Source organism: Pseudopipra pipra, chromosome 5, assembly GCF_036250125.1.
Source record: "Pseudopipra pipra isolate bDixPip1 chromosome 5, bDixPip1.hap1, whole genome shotgun sequence".
NCBI lineage: Eukaryota > Metazoa > Chordata > Aves > Passeriformes > Pipridae > Pseudopipra > Pseudopipra pipra.
In genome coordinates, this window is record NC_087553.1 from 15,885,731 (window position 1) to 15,907,363 (window position 21,633).

The 21,633-nt window shown below is 40.0% G+C and overlaps 1 protein-coding gene and 1 long non-coding RNA gene across 6 annotated transcripts in view; one reads left to right on the forward strand and one right to left on the reverse strand.

Moving 5' to 3' along the window:
• FGD4 (FYVE, RhoGEF and PH domain containing 4) overlaps positions 1–21,633 on the forward strand; it is a 111,635-nt gene that overhangs the window by 38,721 nt on the left and 51,281 nt on the right. The window contains exons 1-2 of one of the 5 annotated variants that reach the window (XM_064654674.1): positions 1,482–2,112; positions 5,429–5,514. The exons of 1 other annotated variant lie outside the window; for it this stretch is intronic. Coding sequence is in view for 1 of the 4 variants with exons in the window: in XM_064654672.1 (XP_064510742.1) it covers positions 15,503–15,518 (16 nt within the window). In the remaining 3 variants the exon portion in view is untranslated. Of the gene's footprint in view, positions 1–1,481; positions 2,113–5,428; positions 5,515–15,361; positions 15,519–18,565; positions 18,701–21,633 lie in introns of those variants that run through there. 3 more of the 5 variants (XM_064654673.1, XM_064654672.1, XM_064654675.1) reach the window with 3 other exon arrangements.
• Positions 14,165–15,257, reverse strand: LOC135414193 (uncharacterized). The gene is made up of 2 exons (XR_010430617.1): positions 15,160–15,257; positions 14,165–14,680 (listed from the first exon to the last, which is right to left on the reverse strand). It is a non-coding gene; the product is annotated as an uncharacterized LOC135414193 (long non-coding RNA).

Consider the following 21,633-nt stretch of genomic DNA (forward strand, 5'->3'; position numbering starts at 1 on the left):
TAATTGCTCCATTTTTCCCCCCAGAAATGTATAAATACATAAAATCTATTAGTATATCAAAACTAATTTCTGAGCCATGGTCCTTATTTTTAAGAGGCAAAACAAGAAATGCTATTGGTGTTTAATGATGCTTAAATGCTGAAAAGTTTTTATTATTAACAATTGGCAAGTTAAACAGGATATTGATTTCCTTCCTTACTTTATTTTACTCTTGTTGCTGATGGGTAATTAGGTTTGGTGGCCATGTTTGCTTAAGAATTTTTTGATGATGTAAAGTTTGCTTATTTAAAGGAAGAAAATAGATTCAAATTATGAGCCAGCATGAGTCAGAATGGTCTACTAGTCGTGGAAGGCAAGTTGGCAGACCTAGGTTTGGTCCCATGCCTGTCACCAGTATCTTGTGAGCTCTGAGTCCCCTCTGAAATCTGGGTCTTCTTCAGCTCCCTGTGGTGGGGACTCTCAGATGGGTTACAGATACACACTGTCAGCAGGAATCTGAAAAGCTTCCAATGTTAATGCACCCAGCAGTTTAATAGAGATGCCTCTTACCAATATAAACTTCATTGAGCTTGCTGTGAAGCAAAACTAACATCCTTGTGCAGTGAGGATGAGGGAAACTGAAAATTTGGGTCTAAGGAGAGAGGAAATTTTTGAGCTTCATGCCTGGAGCCACCCATGGGAGAAAGAGGTGTTTTTGTGATGGTGGGTTCTGGCAAAGGGGTTTTCAGTCTTTTACAGAAACAAACACTGCTTTGCAGGACCAGCTACAAGACTGGTGTCGTTAAGGTAGAAAGGAAACCATTTTGTCTTCCTCAAAAGAATAGTGTGCTAGACCTAAGTTAGCAGGCAGAAATCTGAAGTCCAAATTTGGCTCAGGTTTAAGTAAAATTACCCACAATTTTTTGACACACCATTAGTCATAAGCACTGAGTGGTTTTGAGAGTGAGGGAGAGAAAGTTTGAGTGAGTCAACAGGCTACTGTGCTGCATGCTGTTATACATCCAGTGTTTAAAACCTTAAAGAGATGTGGTCCTGTGCAAATCACCAGAATTTAAAAGCTTTAACATGTTCTTTCAAAGCCCTTTTATTTTGCAGACAAGGTCATTATCAGTTGGACTTAAAAAGCCACTTCCCTTTTCCCTGCAGACAACATCAGTGGGAATTCACTGAGCTGGTTCACATCATTGCTGTAGGTGTGTAGCTGTGCAGGATCTGGCCCAGTGAGAGCAAAGGTTTCATGCACACCTTTGATGTGGGGGGGAAAAAAAGAAAAAGGCTTTTCCAGACACGCCTCCCCTGGCAGCCTGGTCATGCAGCAGAGAGACAGGGTGGTTTTGCCTGCTGCTGAATCAGCACTGATCTTGGCAGATGTGGAGCAGATACGCCTGGCAGAAGCTCTAAGACCAAAACAGAGGGTCTGTGCAGTTCTTGAGCAATAGATTATAGTATTCTTGAGAGGAACAGTTTTGAGGAGGTAGAGATCAGGCAGCAAACGCTTCCATCGTGCTGAAATCAAACCCATTCAGGGGAAGTAAGCCTGCCTTCAGAAAATCATTTTGTCAGGGGAAAAGCAGATCCCAGCTAATTTCTCTGAATGCTCTGTTTTAACAGCAAATAGAACTCTTGCTGGCTTCACCTCCATCTTAGTGAGTGTTTTACCCCCATTTCCCCCTGCACAACGCGGGAATAGGCAGTGTCAAGGTTAAACCTGGTCGCAAGCTTTTGTTAAGGTGTCGTGCCTGCTTGCGAAGGCAAGGCACCTGCCAGGCATGCCCAGTCAGCCCTAGGAGCCGGCTCTCCCTGCGCTCAGGCTTTGGGAGGCTGGAGCACAAAGAGCGCTTGTTGCCCCAGTCCCCGGGAGTCTCCCAGTGCTACCACTAGCTGGGGAGGACTGGTTACCATGGAGGCTGCCATCTGTTCGCTCCCTGCTGGAATGTGATTATCCTCGCTGGGTTGGGAACCAGCAAAAGCAGGGGAGCGTGTGCTGTCGGCAATTATCTGCAATGGAGTGCGTTAATGGAAGGCTGGAATTAGCTAGCTGGAGGAGCACATAAAAGGATTTTATCAAAACTATTAATGATTTCTAGCCAAGAGGAGTAAGCTTTTTGCGAGGTCAGTACTAAATTCATTCTTTATGTAGGCAATTTTTAATTGGTGTGGTGGCTTTATGATTTAAGGATGGCAGCACCACAGAAATAATGCTTATTGTTAAGAGGGTGTGTGGGGGGACTGTGTTTTAAGGATCTTTGTTTGTCTGTTTCAGTTCGAGCAGTTTAATTTGGGGTTGTTAAAGTAGTAAGTCAGAACAATAACTGGCCGAACTGACACAAATGGAGCAATTCGTATCTCTTGTCTTTATGAAATGCTGTTTGCTGCCAAATCTGTTTGATTCACGTCTTTTCACCCTAATTGCTTTTTGTCTGAGTGAGATCTTTTTGGATGTGGCACGTGTTTGGTTTTCATACTGGCATGAAGGGTGAGAGGAGGGAGAAATGTTCAAACAGAGCTGGTGATACAATGGATGTTTAGGGTGTTTTATGCAGTTTGCTCAAAGGAAGCAGCGTAAGGGAGGCAGAATGCAGGAGCAGGTTTTCCACTCTTCGTTCCCACCCTCTGCCCCTCTTTCTAACTCACCAACTGACCAAACACTTCAGACTATTTCTCTTAAAGAGCTTAATTGTATGGAGACTTGTCAGGAGTTTTCAGAATACTCTGCAAATATTATGACTGTTTCGATGGCAGGATTTCATTTAAAGGGGAAAATAAAATTAGAAGTATATGCTTGTAAGGTTTTTGTGTCCTATAAAAGACTTTTTTTTTGTTGTATTTTAGGAGCTAGGAGTGTTATTTCTTTTCATAATAAATGAATGATGAACATTTTAGTGCAATTCAAATTACTGACTTAAACGAGGAGCATTAAAATTTTGCACCCCATATAGACAAAATGTTACTTCAGCAGATGTTTTTAGTCACAAATGGGTTTTCCCTTTTCAAATAAAGGTTTTATGCTGCATCCCTCTTGCCAGAACTGCCATTTTTATTTGGTGCAGGGAAGGACACTACCAGAGGCTTTTAATTAAAACTGTGTCAGTTCTAATTCAACCTATTTGCCCCCTGCTTTTATGCACTGAAAATGTCGGTATATTGGAGTCTGGAAGGGAAGTTACTGAGAGAGTTAATAAGTCACGATTGCAACATATTTGCCTAGGATAAATTTTTAACCTAGAAGATGCTTTCCAAGTCTTGGTGCCTCACAAAAGTGCATGTGGGAGATTGAGGGGGTTTTTATTTCTTTGAGTACTTTAACTGTTTGTGATGTGTGAGCTTTTCTTGCGCTTGTGGGAGGCTGGTATACGTGCATGAAGTCCTTTCAGACTTTTATGCTACGCTTGCACGTTGGTGGAACTGGGTGAGCACTCCAAATGGAAGCTGTATCATCTTATAATTTAAAAAAAAAAAACCCACACATTTTTTTAACCCCTTCCTTTCTCAGAATTTATCTATTGCATTGCCGTTTGAGTGGGTGATTTATGCAAAACTTGCTTTTAATGGGCTGCAGTGGACTTGTTCACACGTGCAAGTCACCGGTCTGGAATTGCGTTTCTAAAAAGAGTGCAGGGGGCAGGTTGGCTTTTGTGCTTGGAAAGAGATTAGACTTTCACCCTTCAGATGCTACGCTGGACCTAGCTGGAGGGAAGGGCAACCACCCCAAGGTTATGCAGGTGTGGGATGTGTTTCTGTTCCCTGGTGTCTTTCTAGGAAGGTTGCTGTTGCCCACAGGGTTCACTGCCGCTGTGTGTGTGAATGATAGTCTCATTGGCAAGTCTTCACAGATACAACAATCATATCGACATAAAGGTAAAGGCTTGTATATCCTTTCCAGAGGTGATTTTTCCTGATTGCTAACTGGTGGTGTGCTGAGAAGCTTGTTTTTCCTCTGACTTTGCTAAACCTGTTTCAAGGATAAATAGGGGACTTTGCATTCTGCATGCTCCAGCTCTTGTTATATTCTCTGATAAGCACCATGCAAATATCCAAATAGTCTTCAGCAAACAATTTTTTTATTTCTGTCTGGATTGGTCTGCATGTGTCTGTTGGTTACTTATTTTTTATTATTAAATTTTACTTTAGGTCACTAGGTCAGTGTTGATTTGTGGATGCAGGATTTAAAGGCTAGACACTCTTTAATCCATTTGTGCATCTGGCCTTTCATAGTAGACATCCCATTTCCGTGTAACAGAGGAGTTGTTAAATGTCTGTTGGAAACTAATGATTTTTTTTTTTTTTTAAGACTGTTTTTTTTAATCTTTGGTAGATTATTACAAGTGGCTCTGATGTTTATGCTTAATGCAAACAAATGATTGTCAGTGTAATCTGCTACATGATCTCTTGAAGGAGATTTATTCTAAAATACAGGCTTTGGGGACCAGCGGAGGTGATGGGTCATACTGAGTAGTGATTTGTTTTGGATTTGTTTAGGAGTGTAAGCTACATTTAGGTAGTTCATCTCACAAAAAAAAAAAAAAAAGGGACGTTTCTAATAAACTCCCAACTAAATAGTGTCTAGAAATACAACCAAGTATGTAGTGGGCTCATAATAATCTTGTTAATAATGTCTTACATACTAAGCTTTCAGGACACTCGTCATTAAATGGTAAAATCCTGAGTCAATATATAGGAAGCTGGCTTGCGCATAAACGATCACAATTGTTTTCTTCAAACAGACAAGTCTTTCTGCTTTTCACTTGACACATGACTGTGGAATGCTGTTTGACATGACTTGGATTTATTTATACATTGTGTTTGGGCTGCTGCTTGGTGGAGGTTTTAAATGTGCTTGGTTTTCAATACACTTTTTTTCCCTGCTGTTTACTCCTGTAGAGTGAACATTAAAACAAACAAACAAAAGGCCCAGGCTCCTTACTGTCTCCTTACAGCAGCATGGCTACTTAAAGGTTTCAGCCTGCAGCTCTCTCTGAAGGGCCAACTGTTTTAGAAAGTCCTGGTGCCTGTTTACAAACTGTTCTCTTTGCAGCTCCCATCAAATAATGGAGTTCTCCCCGCGCTGGATGTGGGAGGATAAACCTGCTGACACAGACACTGCTGCTGTTGGTCTGTTCTCCGGGCCTTAGTCATGTAAAATTACTGGTGCCTTTTATGCTTTGCATGGGCGGGGTCAAAATGCAGGCAGTAACACTTTTTTTCTTGATGCTGCAAAGAGCTGTACTAGATTTTAGCAAACACCAAAATTGTTGAATTCGTTCTGAAGCAGATCACCATACTAAACTAGTGCAGTGAGACAATGAGTAAGTAAATGGGAGAGACTGGCAATGTCCAGATTTGTTATATGTCTGGGACTTGTGGTATGTTTTTTAGCCTTTTCAAGGGGGGATTGCGTTTAGTACAGAAGTACTTTTGTCCTTCCTAGAAGTTCCATCTTGTTGAGGTGCCTAACTGGAGAACCTGAAGACTCAGAGCTCTTCTGCAAATGATTTCAGAAAATATTCCTCCCAGGTAATTGTTATTCAAAGTTGGGAGAAAAACAGGGTGGGGAGAAATGGCTTCATGCCAGCAACAGAATATCTTGAAGAGGGATTATTTCTGACGTTTTTTTTCCCAGTTCATCCAGTTGCTCTTACTATATAATTAGCTGCTCATTTTAAGTATAAAAATACTACTTGGACTGACAGAGACATGGGAACTGTTTACTTTTTGATGATTATCTCAGCAAAGTAAGTCCTTGAGTGCACTTGGGAATGTGGAGCTCAGGACTGGAAGGAGCCACTTGGTCACTGAGGGGTTTCTGTGGGGGCTTTTTCCTCAGTCACAGGTAGCCATATAAGTTATTTAGATGTTCAGTAGGCTTTTCTTCTGGCACACTGCGAATTGCAGTGTTACTGGCTATGGAAGCAAACTTTAAGCAGAACTTTAAACTGTACTAAATGATGAAAAGCCAATATTACACTATGCTTCAGAAACTGTGCAAGAAAGATTGAAGTCATTGCCAGTGTCATGAGATTTCTGTTAGTAGTAGAAAACTTAAGCAGACACTTTGAGACATTAATTCTACTAGCGGGGTGATGCTTTCTGGACTCAGTAGCCACAGTCAGTCTCCAGTGCTTCAGAAAAATGGGAACCCAAAGCAGCCAGATTTTGAATCAGAGGGAAGAATAGTCATCTAGTCCTGACAGACGGTGGTAGAAGTGCTTTTCCAGCTGCTGATCTTTGGAGGAACTTTCAGTGCAGTCTTTTTTTACTTGTTCTTGACTATCTGTAGACATTTATTGACTTGTGTATTCTTCAGACTGTACTTCTAGCTGTGGTTTTCTCTCAGAAGCACTTAATCTTCATGAAGATGGCATGGATGCAGCTAACCCTGGTATTAAACAGTGCTGCAACTTGTCTGTTCCACTTTTACTTGTGGTAACCCTAAAAAAAAAATTCCACCTTCAGCTGCCCAATTATGTGGTGGTGTGGTTGTAGTTCTGAGTACCTGTTTTGGATTTGATAGCTAATATTGAAACAAAATATCATGAAGGCTTTTTCAGTAAGGGCTTGTGAACTGGGGATTGAGGCTGCAAAAGACTTGAATTACAGTCTCTTCTACAACCAAAGGTTTTGTTTTGTAGACATTGGGTAATGCCATGGGTGATGTGGTGTATTCCCTGGAGTGGTGCCGAGTATATCTGCTGTTTGAGTAGTAGAGGGAAAATTAGTTCAAGAGCTTGTAATATTACATGAAAGATCAAGTTGATTCTGTAATGAATTATTCCTGCAGGGCAAGACCTGAACTTCTCACTTGGAATTTTTCTTCCCAGTATCTTCTCCTCATCCCAACATCCTTTGTGTGCTCCTACACCCCCATCCCATTTTGTACACAAGTTAATATTTATTTTATATTTTTTATTCTCCTCCCTTTCTTAAGGATGTCAGTGATGCTGAGGAAGATTAGTGAAAGCATGAAGTGGGTTTTTTTTGTAATTCAAAATAGTATTATGGTTTCCCATACTATGATTGCAGCAGTTACATTGAGACTAAGATCTAATACCTAGAATAAATAATTTGATGCTCATTGTACTTGTGTTCAACATGGTTGAGTATTGTTCAGCTTCCTAAAATATCAAAAGGGTTCATGGGTTAGATAAGATTACCTGCTGTCTTTCCTTAAATATCTTATGCCACTTTTCTTTACAGCTGAAGTAGTTCTCTGGCAGCTTTATGTGACAAGGCAGTTTCCAAGACTAATTTTGATGTCTGCTCTCTTCAGTAGCTCTTGTTCACGCCATTGCTTGGAGCCTTATGTTGCTGTTATGACTTGGCCACCCACCATAATGTAACTGGCAAGTGTTTTAGTCCCTTGGCTTGTCAAAATTTCTGTGTGTAAGTCAGTTTTAACTGTGGAAGCTGCTACAAACACTCTTAAAGATAGCTGCGATAAGCCAAAATACGTTTGAAGGCCTAGGGGTGGAACTGGAGCTTTGCCTAAGAACTGGAACACAACAGTTAAAATCTAACACAATGAAATATTCACAGTTAGCAGTGTGAGCACTGTTTGCCCTTAGTAAAGTCAGCAGTGCTGCACTCCTCTGTTGTCTGCTAGCAGCATTCTGTTATTTTGGGTAAATGTTCTTTTTAAGATCTTGGTCTGGAACACTGTAGATAAAGCACCTTGCCCACTAATTTTCCCCCATATTACCACTTATTCTGCAAGCTGTGGCCTGCTTTCTGCTGTAAGAGGCAGACCATTTTGTTTTGGGGTGTGTGTGGTTATAAAGCTGATTTTATTGATTGTAAAATATAGTTTTTCTGAACAATTAAACTAAATTTTCCAGACCCGTCTTGTCACTGATGGTCTTATTCCTGATGTTTCTCTGGTTCGCCTGAAAATACTCCAAAATTTTCCTTACTGCTGAAAAATTCTGAAAACTGAAGAATGCTTTTCTACTTGCTTCTTAACACAGGGGTAAAACTTCAGCTGGTAGCTCAGGTGGGTTCTTTGTGTATATGTGTGTCTTCCATGGAGCGTCCTCAGCTCGTGCGAACAGAAGTGTGATATTCCCACAATCTGATACTAAACATTTTCAGTGCAAAACAATGCCCAGGACACTGTAATGATGAGAGGGAAAAGCCTCTCAATCCAATGTGATCTACTTACTGTTCTTTGATAATGTAGTCTGTTCATCATGTTTTAATGGATTAAGATTTTTCCTTGCACTGAAACTGCTTTAGTCCAGTTTATCTCACAGTCAGGTGGTGTTTTAGAATCTCTTTCTGTAAGAAAGACAACAATGAAACTTGACTGTGTCTGTTTTATAGCTGGCATCTTCTCTGACTCTCGGTTTTTCAGAATTCAGAGATAGCAGTAAAAGAACTGTGGGGAAAAGCTTATTGATTGCTTTTGTGTTGAAATAAATGATGAAAAGTTATTACTGTCTGGCTAATGAGGTCTGGTGTATGGATGGCAATAATTTAAAGGAAATTACAGTTTCATTAGTGCTGATGTGGTCTCAAAGGCTATGTTTAACTATCAGCACAACTTCACTATGTAAAACAGTTGTAGATGTCTCCAATCTTGCACCCTTACTGCTCCAAAAGCTGAAATACGTGTCTAAATTATCTTATTTTTTCACCGTTCTGTGTATTTTTACCTTACTTTTTTGAAATAAATTGGTTCATAGAATTCCTTTTGATCAGTTTTCCCTGGACACTTGAGATGTGTAAGGTTGGATGGACTGGAAAAAAGCAGTACTATGTATTAATGGCAGAGGAGAAAAAGCTCTGCAAAGAAGGTCCCAATTTGCTGACTATCCTTTAAGTACTAGATCAAATTGGCCATAACAGGACAAATTCAGGAGACTAAAGCTGTATGTGAGGCAGAAGGAAATAGCTGTGAACAGATAGTGACATTTTTTGTCCTGTGACATGATCTAGTGAGAGATGTCTCTGCCCATGCAGGAGGATTGGACTGCATGATCTCTAAAGGTCCCCTTCCACCCAAACCATTCCATGGTTCTGTGATTTTTCAGAACGGAGAAAGTTAATTTGACGCTTTCTAAAATGTGACAAGAAGGCTGGAGAAAAGTGGAAGGAGAAATGTGTCGTGCCCTCAAGTTTCTCTTCCTCAGAGAGGACAAAGACCTAAGGTGGAATAGATTGAAAATGCCTGTACTGTCACATATTCTGCTTAAGAAATATGAGTGGGATTCAGGGAAAGACTAAACAAATTCATGGTGAATACGGCTTCCAGCATCTGGTAAAGTAGGGTTGCACACAAATGCATCTACTGACATGGGTGATGCATAAATTGATGCTGTAAGCCACATTTTCTGATGCCTTCTGTGTGGGTTACCCAAACATTTGCTACTCTTTCTTGTCAGACACAGAATTTTTTTATTGAATGTTTTTTTAATTCTTTTTTTCCCTGACCTTGCTGTGTATGCTCTTACCTACCCCAGAAATGTACTGATTACTCCACTGTGTTCATTGTGAGTCTGCCATGCCATTTTTTTATTAACTCAAACCAAGAATAATTTGTACTTTACTTTTAGTATCTAGCACTGCCCAAATTTGATTTTTATATGGACATGAAATCACAGTCTCTGCAATTTGACCTGCTTCACTTGAGTCTTTAGTGTCTGGATTTTTAATGTGGCAGAGGTAATTTTTAAATTATGAATTCAACCTTTCACTGTACTGCAGAATCTTAGGAAAATTTTGTGTGGTGGCCTTCCTCGTTTGGGTTGTGGGGTTTTATTGTGGGGTACATGTGCATTTTGTGTGTTTATGTGTGACCAAAAACTAAATTAACTGGAAAATGAGTCTGTGCTGTTTTGCAAATATGTTAAATGATGTTTGATGTGTGAAGGTGAGTAAAGGTGGATGGTACACTTTTGGGGTAGACCATAGCCTTTTTCCTCCTTGCTTTTTTCCACTCTTCTTTAGGGAAGAGTATGCGTTTTTATGGTAACAGCTGCATCATGACCCCAAGCTGTTGAGGGACCAGAGCTGCCCTCCTGGTCTAGTACCACCTGGTCTGCTGGCCTGGCTGTAGGTTCTGGCTGGCAGGGGAGTGCACTGGCAGGTGGGAATGTCACCATCAGAGGTAATACTGTCACTGGGGACAAGGCAGCAGCTGTGTGGGAGGCAGGAGGCCTGACAAAGCATCCTTCTCAAGGAGGAAGGCATTGGAAGGAGAAAGCAATGAAGAAGGCATGAGAAAAAGCAGGGTTGCAGGGCCAGAGTGTCTTCTCTTCGTGGGTATTTGCTAACTCTGTGTTACTGTAATAGAATGGATAACACTATAAATAGTAATTTCTTCTTCCCTAAATCATAACATGATGCTTTCTCTCAATTTTGTAGTATGTATATTTATAGTGTGTATGTACATATGTATATATGTGTATATATATATCTATATAAGAAGGAGGTTTTAGAAATAAGAACTCGTAAACCAATTTTTTTTTTAAACAGAATTAGCAAATCAAACCCAGTTGATCAAGGTGAACCCTTTGACCACTTTCCATGTCTAAAACAAAATCCTTTAACAATTGATGATCTTTCTTTACTAAAGAAGATTAATTGAAAAATCAACCACAGATTCCTGGATTTATACTTTTTTTTTAGAGTATGGAAGATACTTTAAGCTACAGAAAAACAGCTTTATATGGTTAGTGTAAAACATACAGTTGCCATAGCAAGAGCAGTCCTTTTGTAAATGCTAATAAAATAGATGTAAGTGATGTGATCTTTGATACAGTTCTCTGATTTTGTAGAACTGCAACCTTTTCATTATTTGTTTGGAGAGTTTTGTGGTTGCTTGTATCGCTTCTATGCTTGGACTAAATTGCAGACACAAAGATGCTTCAACAACAAATGCTGTGCAGACATAGGATAAAAAGTTCTTTTCCCCTAAGAACTTCTAATGTTTGTTTGTGCAACCACAGGCTTTCCCTTTGGGGCACATAATACATCTGAACTGGAAGAAAAGAAAAAAAAGATGGAAAAATACTGCTATTTACGTTCTACTTATGGCATGGTAGTTGTTTACTCCATCTACCTTGAGATTGCTTGTTTTGCATCTCCTTGCATGTGAACCAGAAGAGCTAGGGAAGAGTGATGGAGTTTTTGATTTTCAAAATTGGGAGGGTAAAATATCCTTTCCACAGACTTGTTTCTGTTTAGGCTGCAGATCCTGAGTGTCCCTTAAGTGTTTCTCACCTTGTTGGGGGCTAGTCGCCCATCTTCTTAAGGTGCTATTGTTACTTTTCATTGTTGTGGCAGTCCTGAATACCTATTCCTAGACTCCCTCTCTGCCTAGCCCACTTCTGTGTGGACTTTTCCTCTTCCCTACTTTTCTTGGTGGTCACTAGTTTCTGCAGGTCACTTGCTTAATAGAGAATTTCCCCCTATCCTTATATTCATTATATACCTGAAAATCTTGAGTTGTCGTATGGCTGTTTCTTCCTTCCTCACTTGCCTGTGTGGCAAATCTTGAAGGATGCAGCTTAACAATACAGCAGTACTTAAGTTGTGTGCATTGGATTTTTTTTATGTGTTTTGTTTAAGGTACAGTTTATGTCCATCCAGGCTTCTGCACAAAATCACTTGTTACTGATTTTAGACTAGGCCAAGAGTCATGAAAAGGGCAGCACGTGGAAGGTCTGACAGAAGTGAGGGTCACTTCGGGACAAGAGTGTGTAGTGTCTCGGTAGCTGATCCCATTGCCCTAAGAATAGCTGGGAGCCAAGTTGAACCCCTTTGCCTGGCTTTTGAGAGAGGCTTTCAATAGCATCTCAGGAACTATTTTGGGCTGAGGACAAAGCATGATTTTATTATTACCCATACTCAAAGTGCTGTGCTTTTGAAGTACTGGGATGTAAAGGAAAGTGGAGAGGGGTAGGTCAGTGTGAGTCAACCACAACTACTGTATGAGAGTCCTGTGAAAGGGGCCTTCCTCTCTTCGACTCATTGAGATGTCTAAAGGTCTTCCACATGGGAAAAAAAAAGGTGGGAGATATTTTCATATGGAGATTCAGAAGTGCTCATTCTGTATTCTGTGTCAGGGTGACAGGTTGGTTACTGATCCTTTGGATGAGGCAGTCACTGGCTTGCACAAACTGTGTATCATGTCCTGATGCAGCATCCTCAGCAAACCTCTTCAAACACTTGGTGCCTGAAGTGAGCCTGCAGTAAGGAGGAGACAGCCCACCACAGCCACTCTGAATGCTGGACTGTGATTCACTGTCACATGAACTGATTTGGTTTGGGGGCTGTGTGTGTCACTGTGACATGATGCCCGTGTAGCTCTGTAATACTTAGTTCAGCTTTCCAGGTCTCCTAACAGCACTCATGTGACTTCCTTCTTAACTTCCTTCATCGCATTAAGAATATTCAAATTATTTATGTATATAATTTGAGTCTCTTTATCTGCAAAATGGGGAAAGTACTGAGAGAAAGCTTGTGGTGCTTAGTTTGAAAGGTGCTAGGAAAAGAAAGTAAGTACTGTCTATTTACTGTCAGATGTCTGTAAAAACTTTTAATTATTGGTGGTAATAAAGTGGTACATGAGGCAATAATGTTGATGTGAGATAAGATAGTTTCATAGAACTAGTCTGCTGTGTAAGGACTGAAAACATACTGGGTTTAGTTGGTGTAGTTATTCCATTCATACTAAATGACAGCAACTACTGATTTTAGTAGTATGGTTTTAATTACACACTAATGACAACATTTTATTTAACTAGTTGTTCTCCATTCCTCTTCATCTGCTTTTTAGAGAAAATTAATTAAACTAACTTTATTTTTTAATTAACTTTTCTTCAAAGTTCACAGGCATATTTTGGTGACAGGTAAGGCACAGCTGCACCTATTGTTGATGAGTTTTCAACTAATACTTGCCACTTTAACTGTTGTGCAGTTTGCATGTTTCTACTCTTAAGAGTAAGCAAAGTTGGGGATGGAACACATGTGAAACCAGAGGAATAGGTTAATGAGATGTTCTCATTCTAACAGTTTTAACCTCTCCCAAATCCCCTTATTGGCTAGCTAATCAAATAGAGATAAAACAATTAATCTTTTTTACCTTTTCTAAAAAGAGAACAGGTTAAGCATGTGTTTTAAAGATTGGCAGTGGTGACTTCTTTACAGCTGTTTTAATGTTGTTACTTCTGGAAATGAAATAAAATCCCCAGTTTCCTTCGTGTGTGTAAAATTCCTTCTCTCTCCTTGAGTGGCAGCAGAACTGTGGTGACTCTTCATGGGCTGTGGTGGGTTGGGGGGGTTGCCTGTGCAGTCCATGGCTGGTTGGAGCTCTGACTCCTTGCCTGTTCTCTGCTTTGTCCCTATGGCAAGGACTGAGGGAGAAGAGTGTCTTGGTAGCTCAGATGTCATCCCTCCCACATGTCATGTTGAAAGTTTCTAACAGTTATTATATACCTTTCCCCAGAGGGGAGACTTGATTTCTTGTCTGGCCCCTCCTTTTCCTTGTGTGATCCCTTCACTCCTCTTTGTTTGCAGTGGTCAGTAACCATTTATGTAGCTGCATATCTGAACCAATTGCTTTTGTAGCCAATTGTCTTCGAGTTTTCCAACCCACTGTGTTGCTTGTGTGAAAAGTGAAAACTATATTGCTGATCCCATCTGAATTTAAAGTCTGTCACATCCTTGTATGATAGGCATTATCAATGGTTTTCCTGGGCTGGAAAGAGTACACCAGGCTGAAGAAAGGCTGACAAAGCCCTCACTGGCAGATGGACAAAACAGGGTCGTGAGGAAAATGATTTGTTCCAAATATGGAAAACTGAGCAGAAAATTTATCTTCTCAACCAAGTCTTTCCTGGAGAGATAAAGTGTTCTTTTGTAGACGTACTTCATTTGCAAGCCCAAGCAAGGGGGGCAACCTTTGAAGTCCTGGAGGTGAACTTCAAAACAGAAATATAACCTATGCATTGGAGTTCTCTTAGTTGGTTATGAAACTCAGCTAATGTTATTTTTTTTGTTTTAATGATGTGATGATGGCCTGGATGAACAAAATTTGCATGTGTCTTTAAGGAGCCTGGGATTACTGGCTAGGAGTATCAAGCATGGGGAAATGCATCTTCCTAGCCCAGCAGTGTAAAAATAAAACAACACTTTAAAAACAAAAACAACACTTGCAAATCTTGGCCAAAGTGGTAAAAATGGGTTCCATTTAGATTTCAAATGCATATACAGGGAGCTTGTATCTGCTCATCTCAAGAACAAAACAGACCGAAGTGCTGAAATAACTGGAGGAGTACTTGGGGGTTTTTTTCCCTTTTTTGGCAGTACCCCCTGCCATTCAACATCTGTAATAGAAAGGAAATAATTAGCTGTCCTGTTCCAGAGGGCTGTCCCCTGGGTGAAAAACAGATATTCATGGATTGTTTTGCAAGTGTGTTCCCTGTAACCCTTGGTACTTGTCCTTCAAAGCAGTTCTGCAGCGCTGAGCTCCTGCACAGCCTTGAATGTGCGGACCACAAGTGGCTGGTGATGTGGTTTGGACCAATGCAGAGGTTGAAGATGACCTCAGCTGGAGCAAATGGCAAGCTGGCTGCTATATTCTGATTCACATTATCCAAATTGACAGGGCTGGATTTAAATCCCAGTTTTTCTCCTGCTGAGATGAAAGTGTGCCAGCCAGGGATCACATGGTGTGGGAGCTCTGAAAAAAAAAGAATGTTACTTGCAGTAACTTCCCTTTTCAGTTAATCCTTTTGCTTTTTAAAAATGTGCATTTTCACAGTTCATAATTCACTCTAATATCTTTGTATTGTACCCTGGGGCACAATATCTAGTTCATGCCACTTAAAAATTGATTTTAAATTATTTTAGTTGATTTTAATCTGTGCCAAATAAACTAATGTTTTCACAACAATTCTTTAATGCAGACTCCTTTGGTCACTGCTCTGATATCCTGTGTGTTGTATGTTTTTCATTCTAGGCATAAATTTAAATAGAGATTAGGAAGTGCAAAAGATGATTCAAAATGAGCATCATGCAATAAAAAGGGAGAACAAAGCACCAAACAGAAAGAGTACTAACTTGTCCTTTAACCCTGATACTGCTTTAATTTCAAACAGTAATGCAACTAATAGTGACAAAACTTTCATAGTAGCTGAAGTATTAGACAAAACAACTTACTGTAGTCCCTCCTCCTCCTTTCTCCAGCAGTTTGTAGGTTACATAAGCTGATTTCTTTGTTTTTCCTCTTTACTCGTGAACAGAGTTCACTCTCTTCTCTAAGCGGACTGGTTCGCATGCTTACGTTTTTCCTCTCAAAACAGGCTCGCCTTCAAGGAGGAGGAGCATAGTGTAATTGAAAGACCCAGCATGTAAACTGTCAGCGTATACCAAACATCTGGGGAGAAGTCCTTTCTAACAACTTACAGGGCTTGTAAATAGGATAAATGTGAGCCTCTCCTAGGGTTATTACCATTGCAAAATCAATTTCTGCTGCAGTGGTACTGGATTATATTTGCAAACGATGTCTTCTGAACCAGGTAAGACTGAACAGGTTCCTTCTGTTAAACTTTAATCTCTTCAAGACTCTGGGGTACGTTTGTGTCCAGAGACACCAAGAGTTAAACTTTCTAGTTTGAAGTAAATAAGCCGGTGAACATCAGCTGCTTTATGATGCAATACAGCTGGAATGCTCTGGTGGCTTTTTCCTCTTATTCTCAGTAAATGAGCTTGAAGTCTCCTGAACCGATTGTCTATACATCTGCCACACCAAGAACTCTGCTGCTTGTGGATTGTTTTGCTGCTGCTTTCATCAGCTCAAGACTTCCTTAAAAGCAGATCAGTTTTGTGGTGTTTATAAGTGGTTTCAGTTCCTGGCTTATTTGCCAGATTCATTGACCTCTGTTCATAGATTTCTATGGGACATTTCTATAAGTAAGCATTGGCTCTAAGATTTATATCTTGCATTCTTTTAGGAAGTAGGTGCACACTTGTGACTTCTACTCAACCTGTATGCTGTTAAAATAATCCATTTGACTGATGCTTATGCCACGATTAATGTATAGAATTGGCTTCCAGAATTAAAGAATTCTTTCTTTTATTGCACCATCCAGTGAAGGGTTTTGTTTTTTTCCATTATATATTCATGAGTTTTAAAGCATACTGTTGAAAATACTGCTTTATTTATGAGTACATTTTTTGGTTCTGGAAAACATTCAGCTTAGGGTAAGTTCAATCAAAAGGCATACCCAACCCTAACAGCTTAATATAAGACAGTAAATATTCTGAGTTAGAGTTTTCCACAGAGAGATGGATGAAACTGATCTGTGAGAAGTTTGGGTTTAGAATACTGGTCTCCCTCTCTGGAAAGCCCTCTGAGACTAAAGAGAGGAAAGGGAGTCACTGGTTGAGTGAGATTGAGATTTGCTAGAGAAGCTTGGAGTAGGTGCATGCAAATAGTTCTACCCGAGCTCTCCTAAATTCAGTACTTTTGGGCATCTGATTTTTCTTGGGATCAAAGAATACTTGTTTTCATATAATTCTGTTGGCTCCTTATTTGTCTTATGATGAGGTTTGAAACTGCCCTTCTCCCTCCAGCTTTTAATAATCAACCAAAAGGATGGGAATCATACCTTTCCTCCCGCTCTTTATGTGTCATTTTGCTGAATCTACATGTGGATGTAGGAAACTTTTTTCATTGATCTATTTCGTAAGAGCTGTTTTGTAGGATATGTAATGCATATTCTTTTCCTGTAAATGAGAAAATAAACCCTTATGGATTTTTCAGGAAGTATAATGTGGTGCCATAACTACTATTCTTGGTAGTATAACTCATCTTTCCTCTTGCCCCTTGGCTTACTTTCAGTTTACAGAGGCTGAGGCCTACAGTGTTCTTACATCTAACAGTGGCAGTCTGAATGTCAACTATAGAAATACAATGGTGAAGCTGTGATCTTTGATTTTTTTTTTTATTTTTATTTTTTATTTTTTTTGAGATTAACTACGTGAAGTACAGGTATATTTGTGTATGCTTTAAGGTGACATAGATTATACTATTGTGGTATTTTCCAGGCAGTGTATTTCCAAGTGTCCAGTTAGAAGCTGTATGAAAGCAGTTAGTGCAGGAACAGACTGTGGTGCAAATACCTGGCTTGAAGGGTAAGAGTTTATGAGCTTTTACCAGCCTGTGGAATAGCATATAGATACCTCCTAATGTCACCTTCTCAGAACAGAATGGTGTAGGAGACCTATGGATATAGACAGTGTGCAGAGAAGTGCTGACAGCAGTAGTTCCAATCTGTGTAAGTTTGAGATTGAGTGGACAAATATCCCTGGACTCCCCTAAACAGTATCTGAGAGAAGCAGTGAGTTGCTTGCTGAAGCACTGGCTGCCCCCAGTCAGAAAGGGAAAGAAATCCTTCCAGTGCTGGGAGCGGGTGAGAGGGGAGTGGCATGCCTGGAGGGACAGTGTCTATGGGAAGGTATAAATTCACGTGGCACTTTATTCACTGTTATCACAATGAGCAGTTAAGTGTGTCCAGGTACCCGAGCAAAGCAGTTTTTCCAAGTACTAGAGGCCCATAACAAATATGGAAAATATGTAGAATGTACCTTCTCTGGACATTTTTGAAGACTAGAACTTTATAGATTTATATATATATGTGTACATACAATATTAGTTTTCACTATAAGGAAAACTGATTTCCAGCAATGTTGTTTTGAAGGGTCCATTGATACCGTGACCCAGAAGTCAACAATGGACTTCAGTGTTTTCATTAGTGCCATCTCTATGCTTTGCTTTGTGACTGCAGCACTGAGTCTTATGTTAGTCTTTTATGTGGTAGGTGCTATATAAACAGAGACAGACAGTCTATTGGTTTACATCATCGCTTGTAAACCCAGTGAATTTGTTGAGTCTTTACTAAAAATTCAAAATATTTATGGAATGTTCCTCTTCCCTATCTCTTCCCTTCTGCCCTGGGTTTATAATTACTATAAAACAGAAGGATTAAAGTTCTTTATTGTTAAGAGTTTGGAAATTTAGTGCCTGTGTGTTTCTTACAGTTTAACAGTAAATGCTTGACCTTAAGAAGGACAGTTAGTTAGGAAACTGTCCCTTAGATTGCCATAAATTTTTTAACACGTTATGAGTGCTCTTGCTTGCTTGTGAAAAAGCCCTTACAGTCATGACCTGTCACTAAAAAAAACAAAGGAAAGAAAAAGAAGGGGAGGCAGCAGCTGGTTTAGGTCACGTGAGGTAGAGAGGGATTGTAGTACTGCCAAATCTTGTATTATAAAAAACATTAAATGTTTAACCTTAAACAAATGTTGCTTTTTAAGAGTAATTTTGTAGATTTTATTTGCTCTGTTTTGGAAAACTTTCTTCCCCAACATGCAAGCTATCCACTTTTAGTGAATGTTTTGATGCTCTTTCTTCTGATGCCAAAAATGAGGCTCTAAGGAAAACAGTAAATATTGCATAGGAGTCAGCAACATTTTGTTGAGCTGAAGATCTGTGAGCAGCTCGAGTGATCCAGTGGGCAGCTGCTGCCAAGAGGCTGCCCAGTCCCTCCCTGGGACTTTCCCAGACTTTTGGTCTCACAGATGAAGCAGTTCAGCTCGCTCCCATGGCACAAAACTGGTGCTAAAGCCCACATCGACTTGCTGTGAGGTGCAGGGGGTTACACTGGCCTGGAGAGAAACACAAGAAGCCCTGGAGCTGGTAAGAAGTGAGCAGTGGGAGCTACGGGGATGTGGAGGGATGAAGAGAATGAAACTTTCTCGTTTTGGTGGAGGGCTGTCTTGCTCTGTCTGGGGTAGCTGAGGTTTGAGTGGGAGAAGAGTTTTTTTTGGTTTGTCCTGGGACTTTCAAACATTTTCGTTCTGAAATGTTTGCAAAGTGAAAGGTTGCACATCCTTGAGATGTGTTGGATGATACTGGAGCCATTACAAAATTATTTCTCTTCCTGAGGTGTAGTTGTGTTTAATGTATTTTTGCATTGCATGACTGCTTTTTTTTGTAATACATTTCCTATCCATTTGCACACTCAAAGATATATATTTATGAGTATTAAGCTTTTAAGAACAGTATGGTAAATATTCATCCAAGTCTACATCAAAAAATATTTGAATTCTCAACAAGTTTTAAGAAATTACATGCAAAATTCATAATACAGTTGTTCTTCTTCTGTAAAAAAAAAAAAAAAAAAGGACATTTTTAAATGGGAGTCTAGAATAGAGAGGAGGGAGGACCAAACAGCAGAATAGTTCTGAATTTGAATCTCAGCCAGTTCATAGCATTAAGTGTAAAGCTGTTTCATATGTATAATTTTCAAGAGGCAACTTGAATATTCGTGTGCAGGTCTGTTAGTCTGGGGTGAATTCTGTGGACAGCCCAAACCGTGGTCATCTCTGGCAATCTAGGGCCAAGGGGTTTTTCCCCATTTGGGTTTCAGACAACTAGTATTTGGTTTTCTCACGTAAGGGATGATTACAAACCGATGAGTAAGTGTGAAATGGTGATTGGTCTCTTGTTCCTTACGGAAAAGAGACAGCGTAAAAGCTGGCATGACTGTGGTAGGTTTTAAAGGGACTGGACGCGGAAGGTCCTTCTTGAATGATTTCACAGGAAGGCTCTAAATATACTTAAATGAGGCTTTTTGTGGCTATTCTTCACTTTTTTTCCCTCAACCAGGTCAAAAGCAGGAAGCACTTGAATTCTTGTGAAGTGTCCAGCTTTGGGTTCTTTATATTTCTGGTTTGGTGCAGCGAGCATTCCCAGGGAACTGCTTGTTTTTCTCTTTCGTAGATGATGGTTGTTAATTACTTGGCAGGGAGACTGAAGTGCTCGGGGAGCCTGACAGCAGGCTGGCTGCCCCGGGCCTGGGGGAGGAAAGGCATTCACCATGGAGCAGCCGGGGTGCCGCACAGCTGCACCGCTGGTGCCGCTCTGAAGGGCCGAGTGTTCCTTTCCACCCGCGCTTTGCTCTTGATCATGAAGTGCATGGTTTTATATTTTCTTGTAATCTTTCATGTAACAGGGAGTAGTGCCTGGTAGCCTGTTGTCATGCTATTGTGCAGTTAATACCCTGCTGCCTTTTCTATAATTAGGGCATATTTCAAGCCATCCATTTTTAGATAATAGTTTTTTGATTAATTTTTTTTCCCTTTCCTTCCCTACCGTTTGCTGCAACCCCCTTGAGATATGATTCAACAAAATCAATATTATCTAGTGGCTACTTGCTTCTGGAAAGGAAGTCTTGTCGTCCTTTGACTATCAATACTTTTGCATCTTTGCCCAGGCTTCAGTGCATCTAAGGTGAATGAATGCATGAAACTGGCTGCTTAATTTTTTTGGCAGGATTACATTTCTGATGGCTTAACTTTTCCAGACCGCATCCTGAGGGTAGATGCATGCCAACACTAGTGCACAGAAAGTGGTGGGAGCAGGCAGCCAGGAGGAGGGAGGGAAGTGGGTGGAACAACTTGTGTCCGTGACAGCTGGCTGCTGGATGAGCTTTGGCTTGTCAGATGCTGGCGGGACACATGGACTGCCTCAGCAGTTGGATGAGGGAAACAGTTTCCATCTATCAGTGATAATTTTATGGGCTTGTGTTGAATAATTGGCTTCTGTTTGGATCTTTTGGCTGTTCTGCATTTTGAATATACTATATTATGTACTTATATCTTTAAATTATTTGAATGCTCTGAGTGTGTGTATTTATACAACTGCTCAAATCTTCTGAAATAAAACATCAGTTACTGTTTCGACCTTCTGTAATTAGGTATTTTATTTTTTCCCCCCTTTGGGTCTGTGGGGGCTTTTTGCTTTGGGTTGTTTTAGCATCCTGTTTCTAAAAATGCTTTCCTTTAGTTGTTTTATCTACAGAAGTAGCTAATTTCATGTCTCAAAGCATATGGATAGTTTCCCAGGTAGCTCTGAGTTGAGATGACCTGTACAGATAACTGGGCAGAGAACAAGATGAAGTGTCAGTGACTGACTGGTTAAAGAAGTTCAGAAGCAATGTATACTGAGCAAAATAGTGAAATTTGTAGTTAGATCAAATTTATCTGTACACACCATTATTTTATAATGTCTTATGAATTATGGAAGGGGAGGTCTTTGTTATTGTCTGAGTAATCACTGCACTTGCCTGGTAAGTAAATGCTAATGTATTGTCTTGAATTATTCCAGTGGTTTTTATGAGATAGCTGCATTTTTCATTCACTTGACTCCAGTATTGCAGGTGCTCTCCTTAATATGACGTTAGACTGTGCTGCCCAGCATGTGTCATCCGATATATGATAAAAAGGAAAAAGACAAATAAATCATCTTAAAACTTGACAAATAAAGTGAAAGAAACACAAGGCTTGGTGCTACAACCCTTGGCCAGACAAGTGATTCTTCTGTGATCAGTAAATCTGCTTATACAAATGGGGTGTCTTGTTTAGTAAATAGGAGCTTGGGACATTTGGAAAATAATGATTACCATCTGTGCAAAATATGCTGGTGACAATTAAAAACTTAGGGAAAAATTTCAGTGTTACTTTAAACAATAGTCGAAGGGACATTGCTCACTTCACACAGCTCTACACAGAAAACTCAAATGAAAAAATAATTTTAGGAAAACTCGGTGGAGGTGTATATCTTGTGCT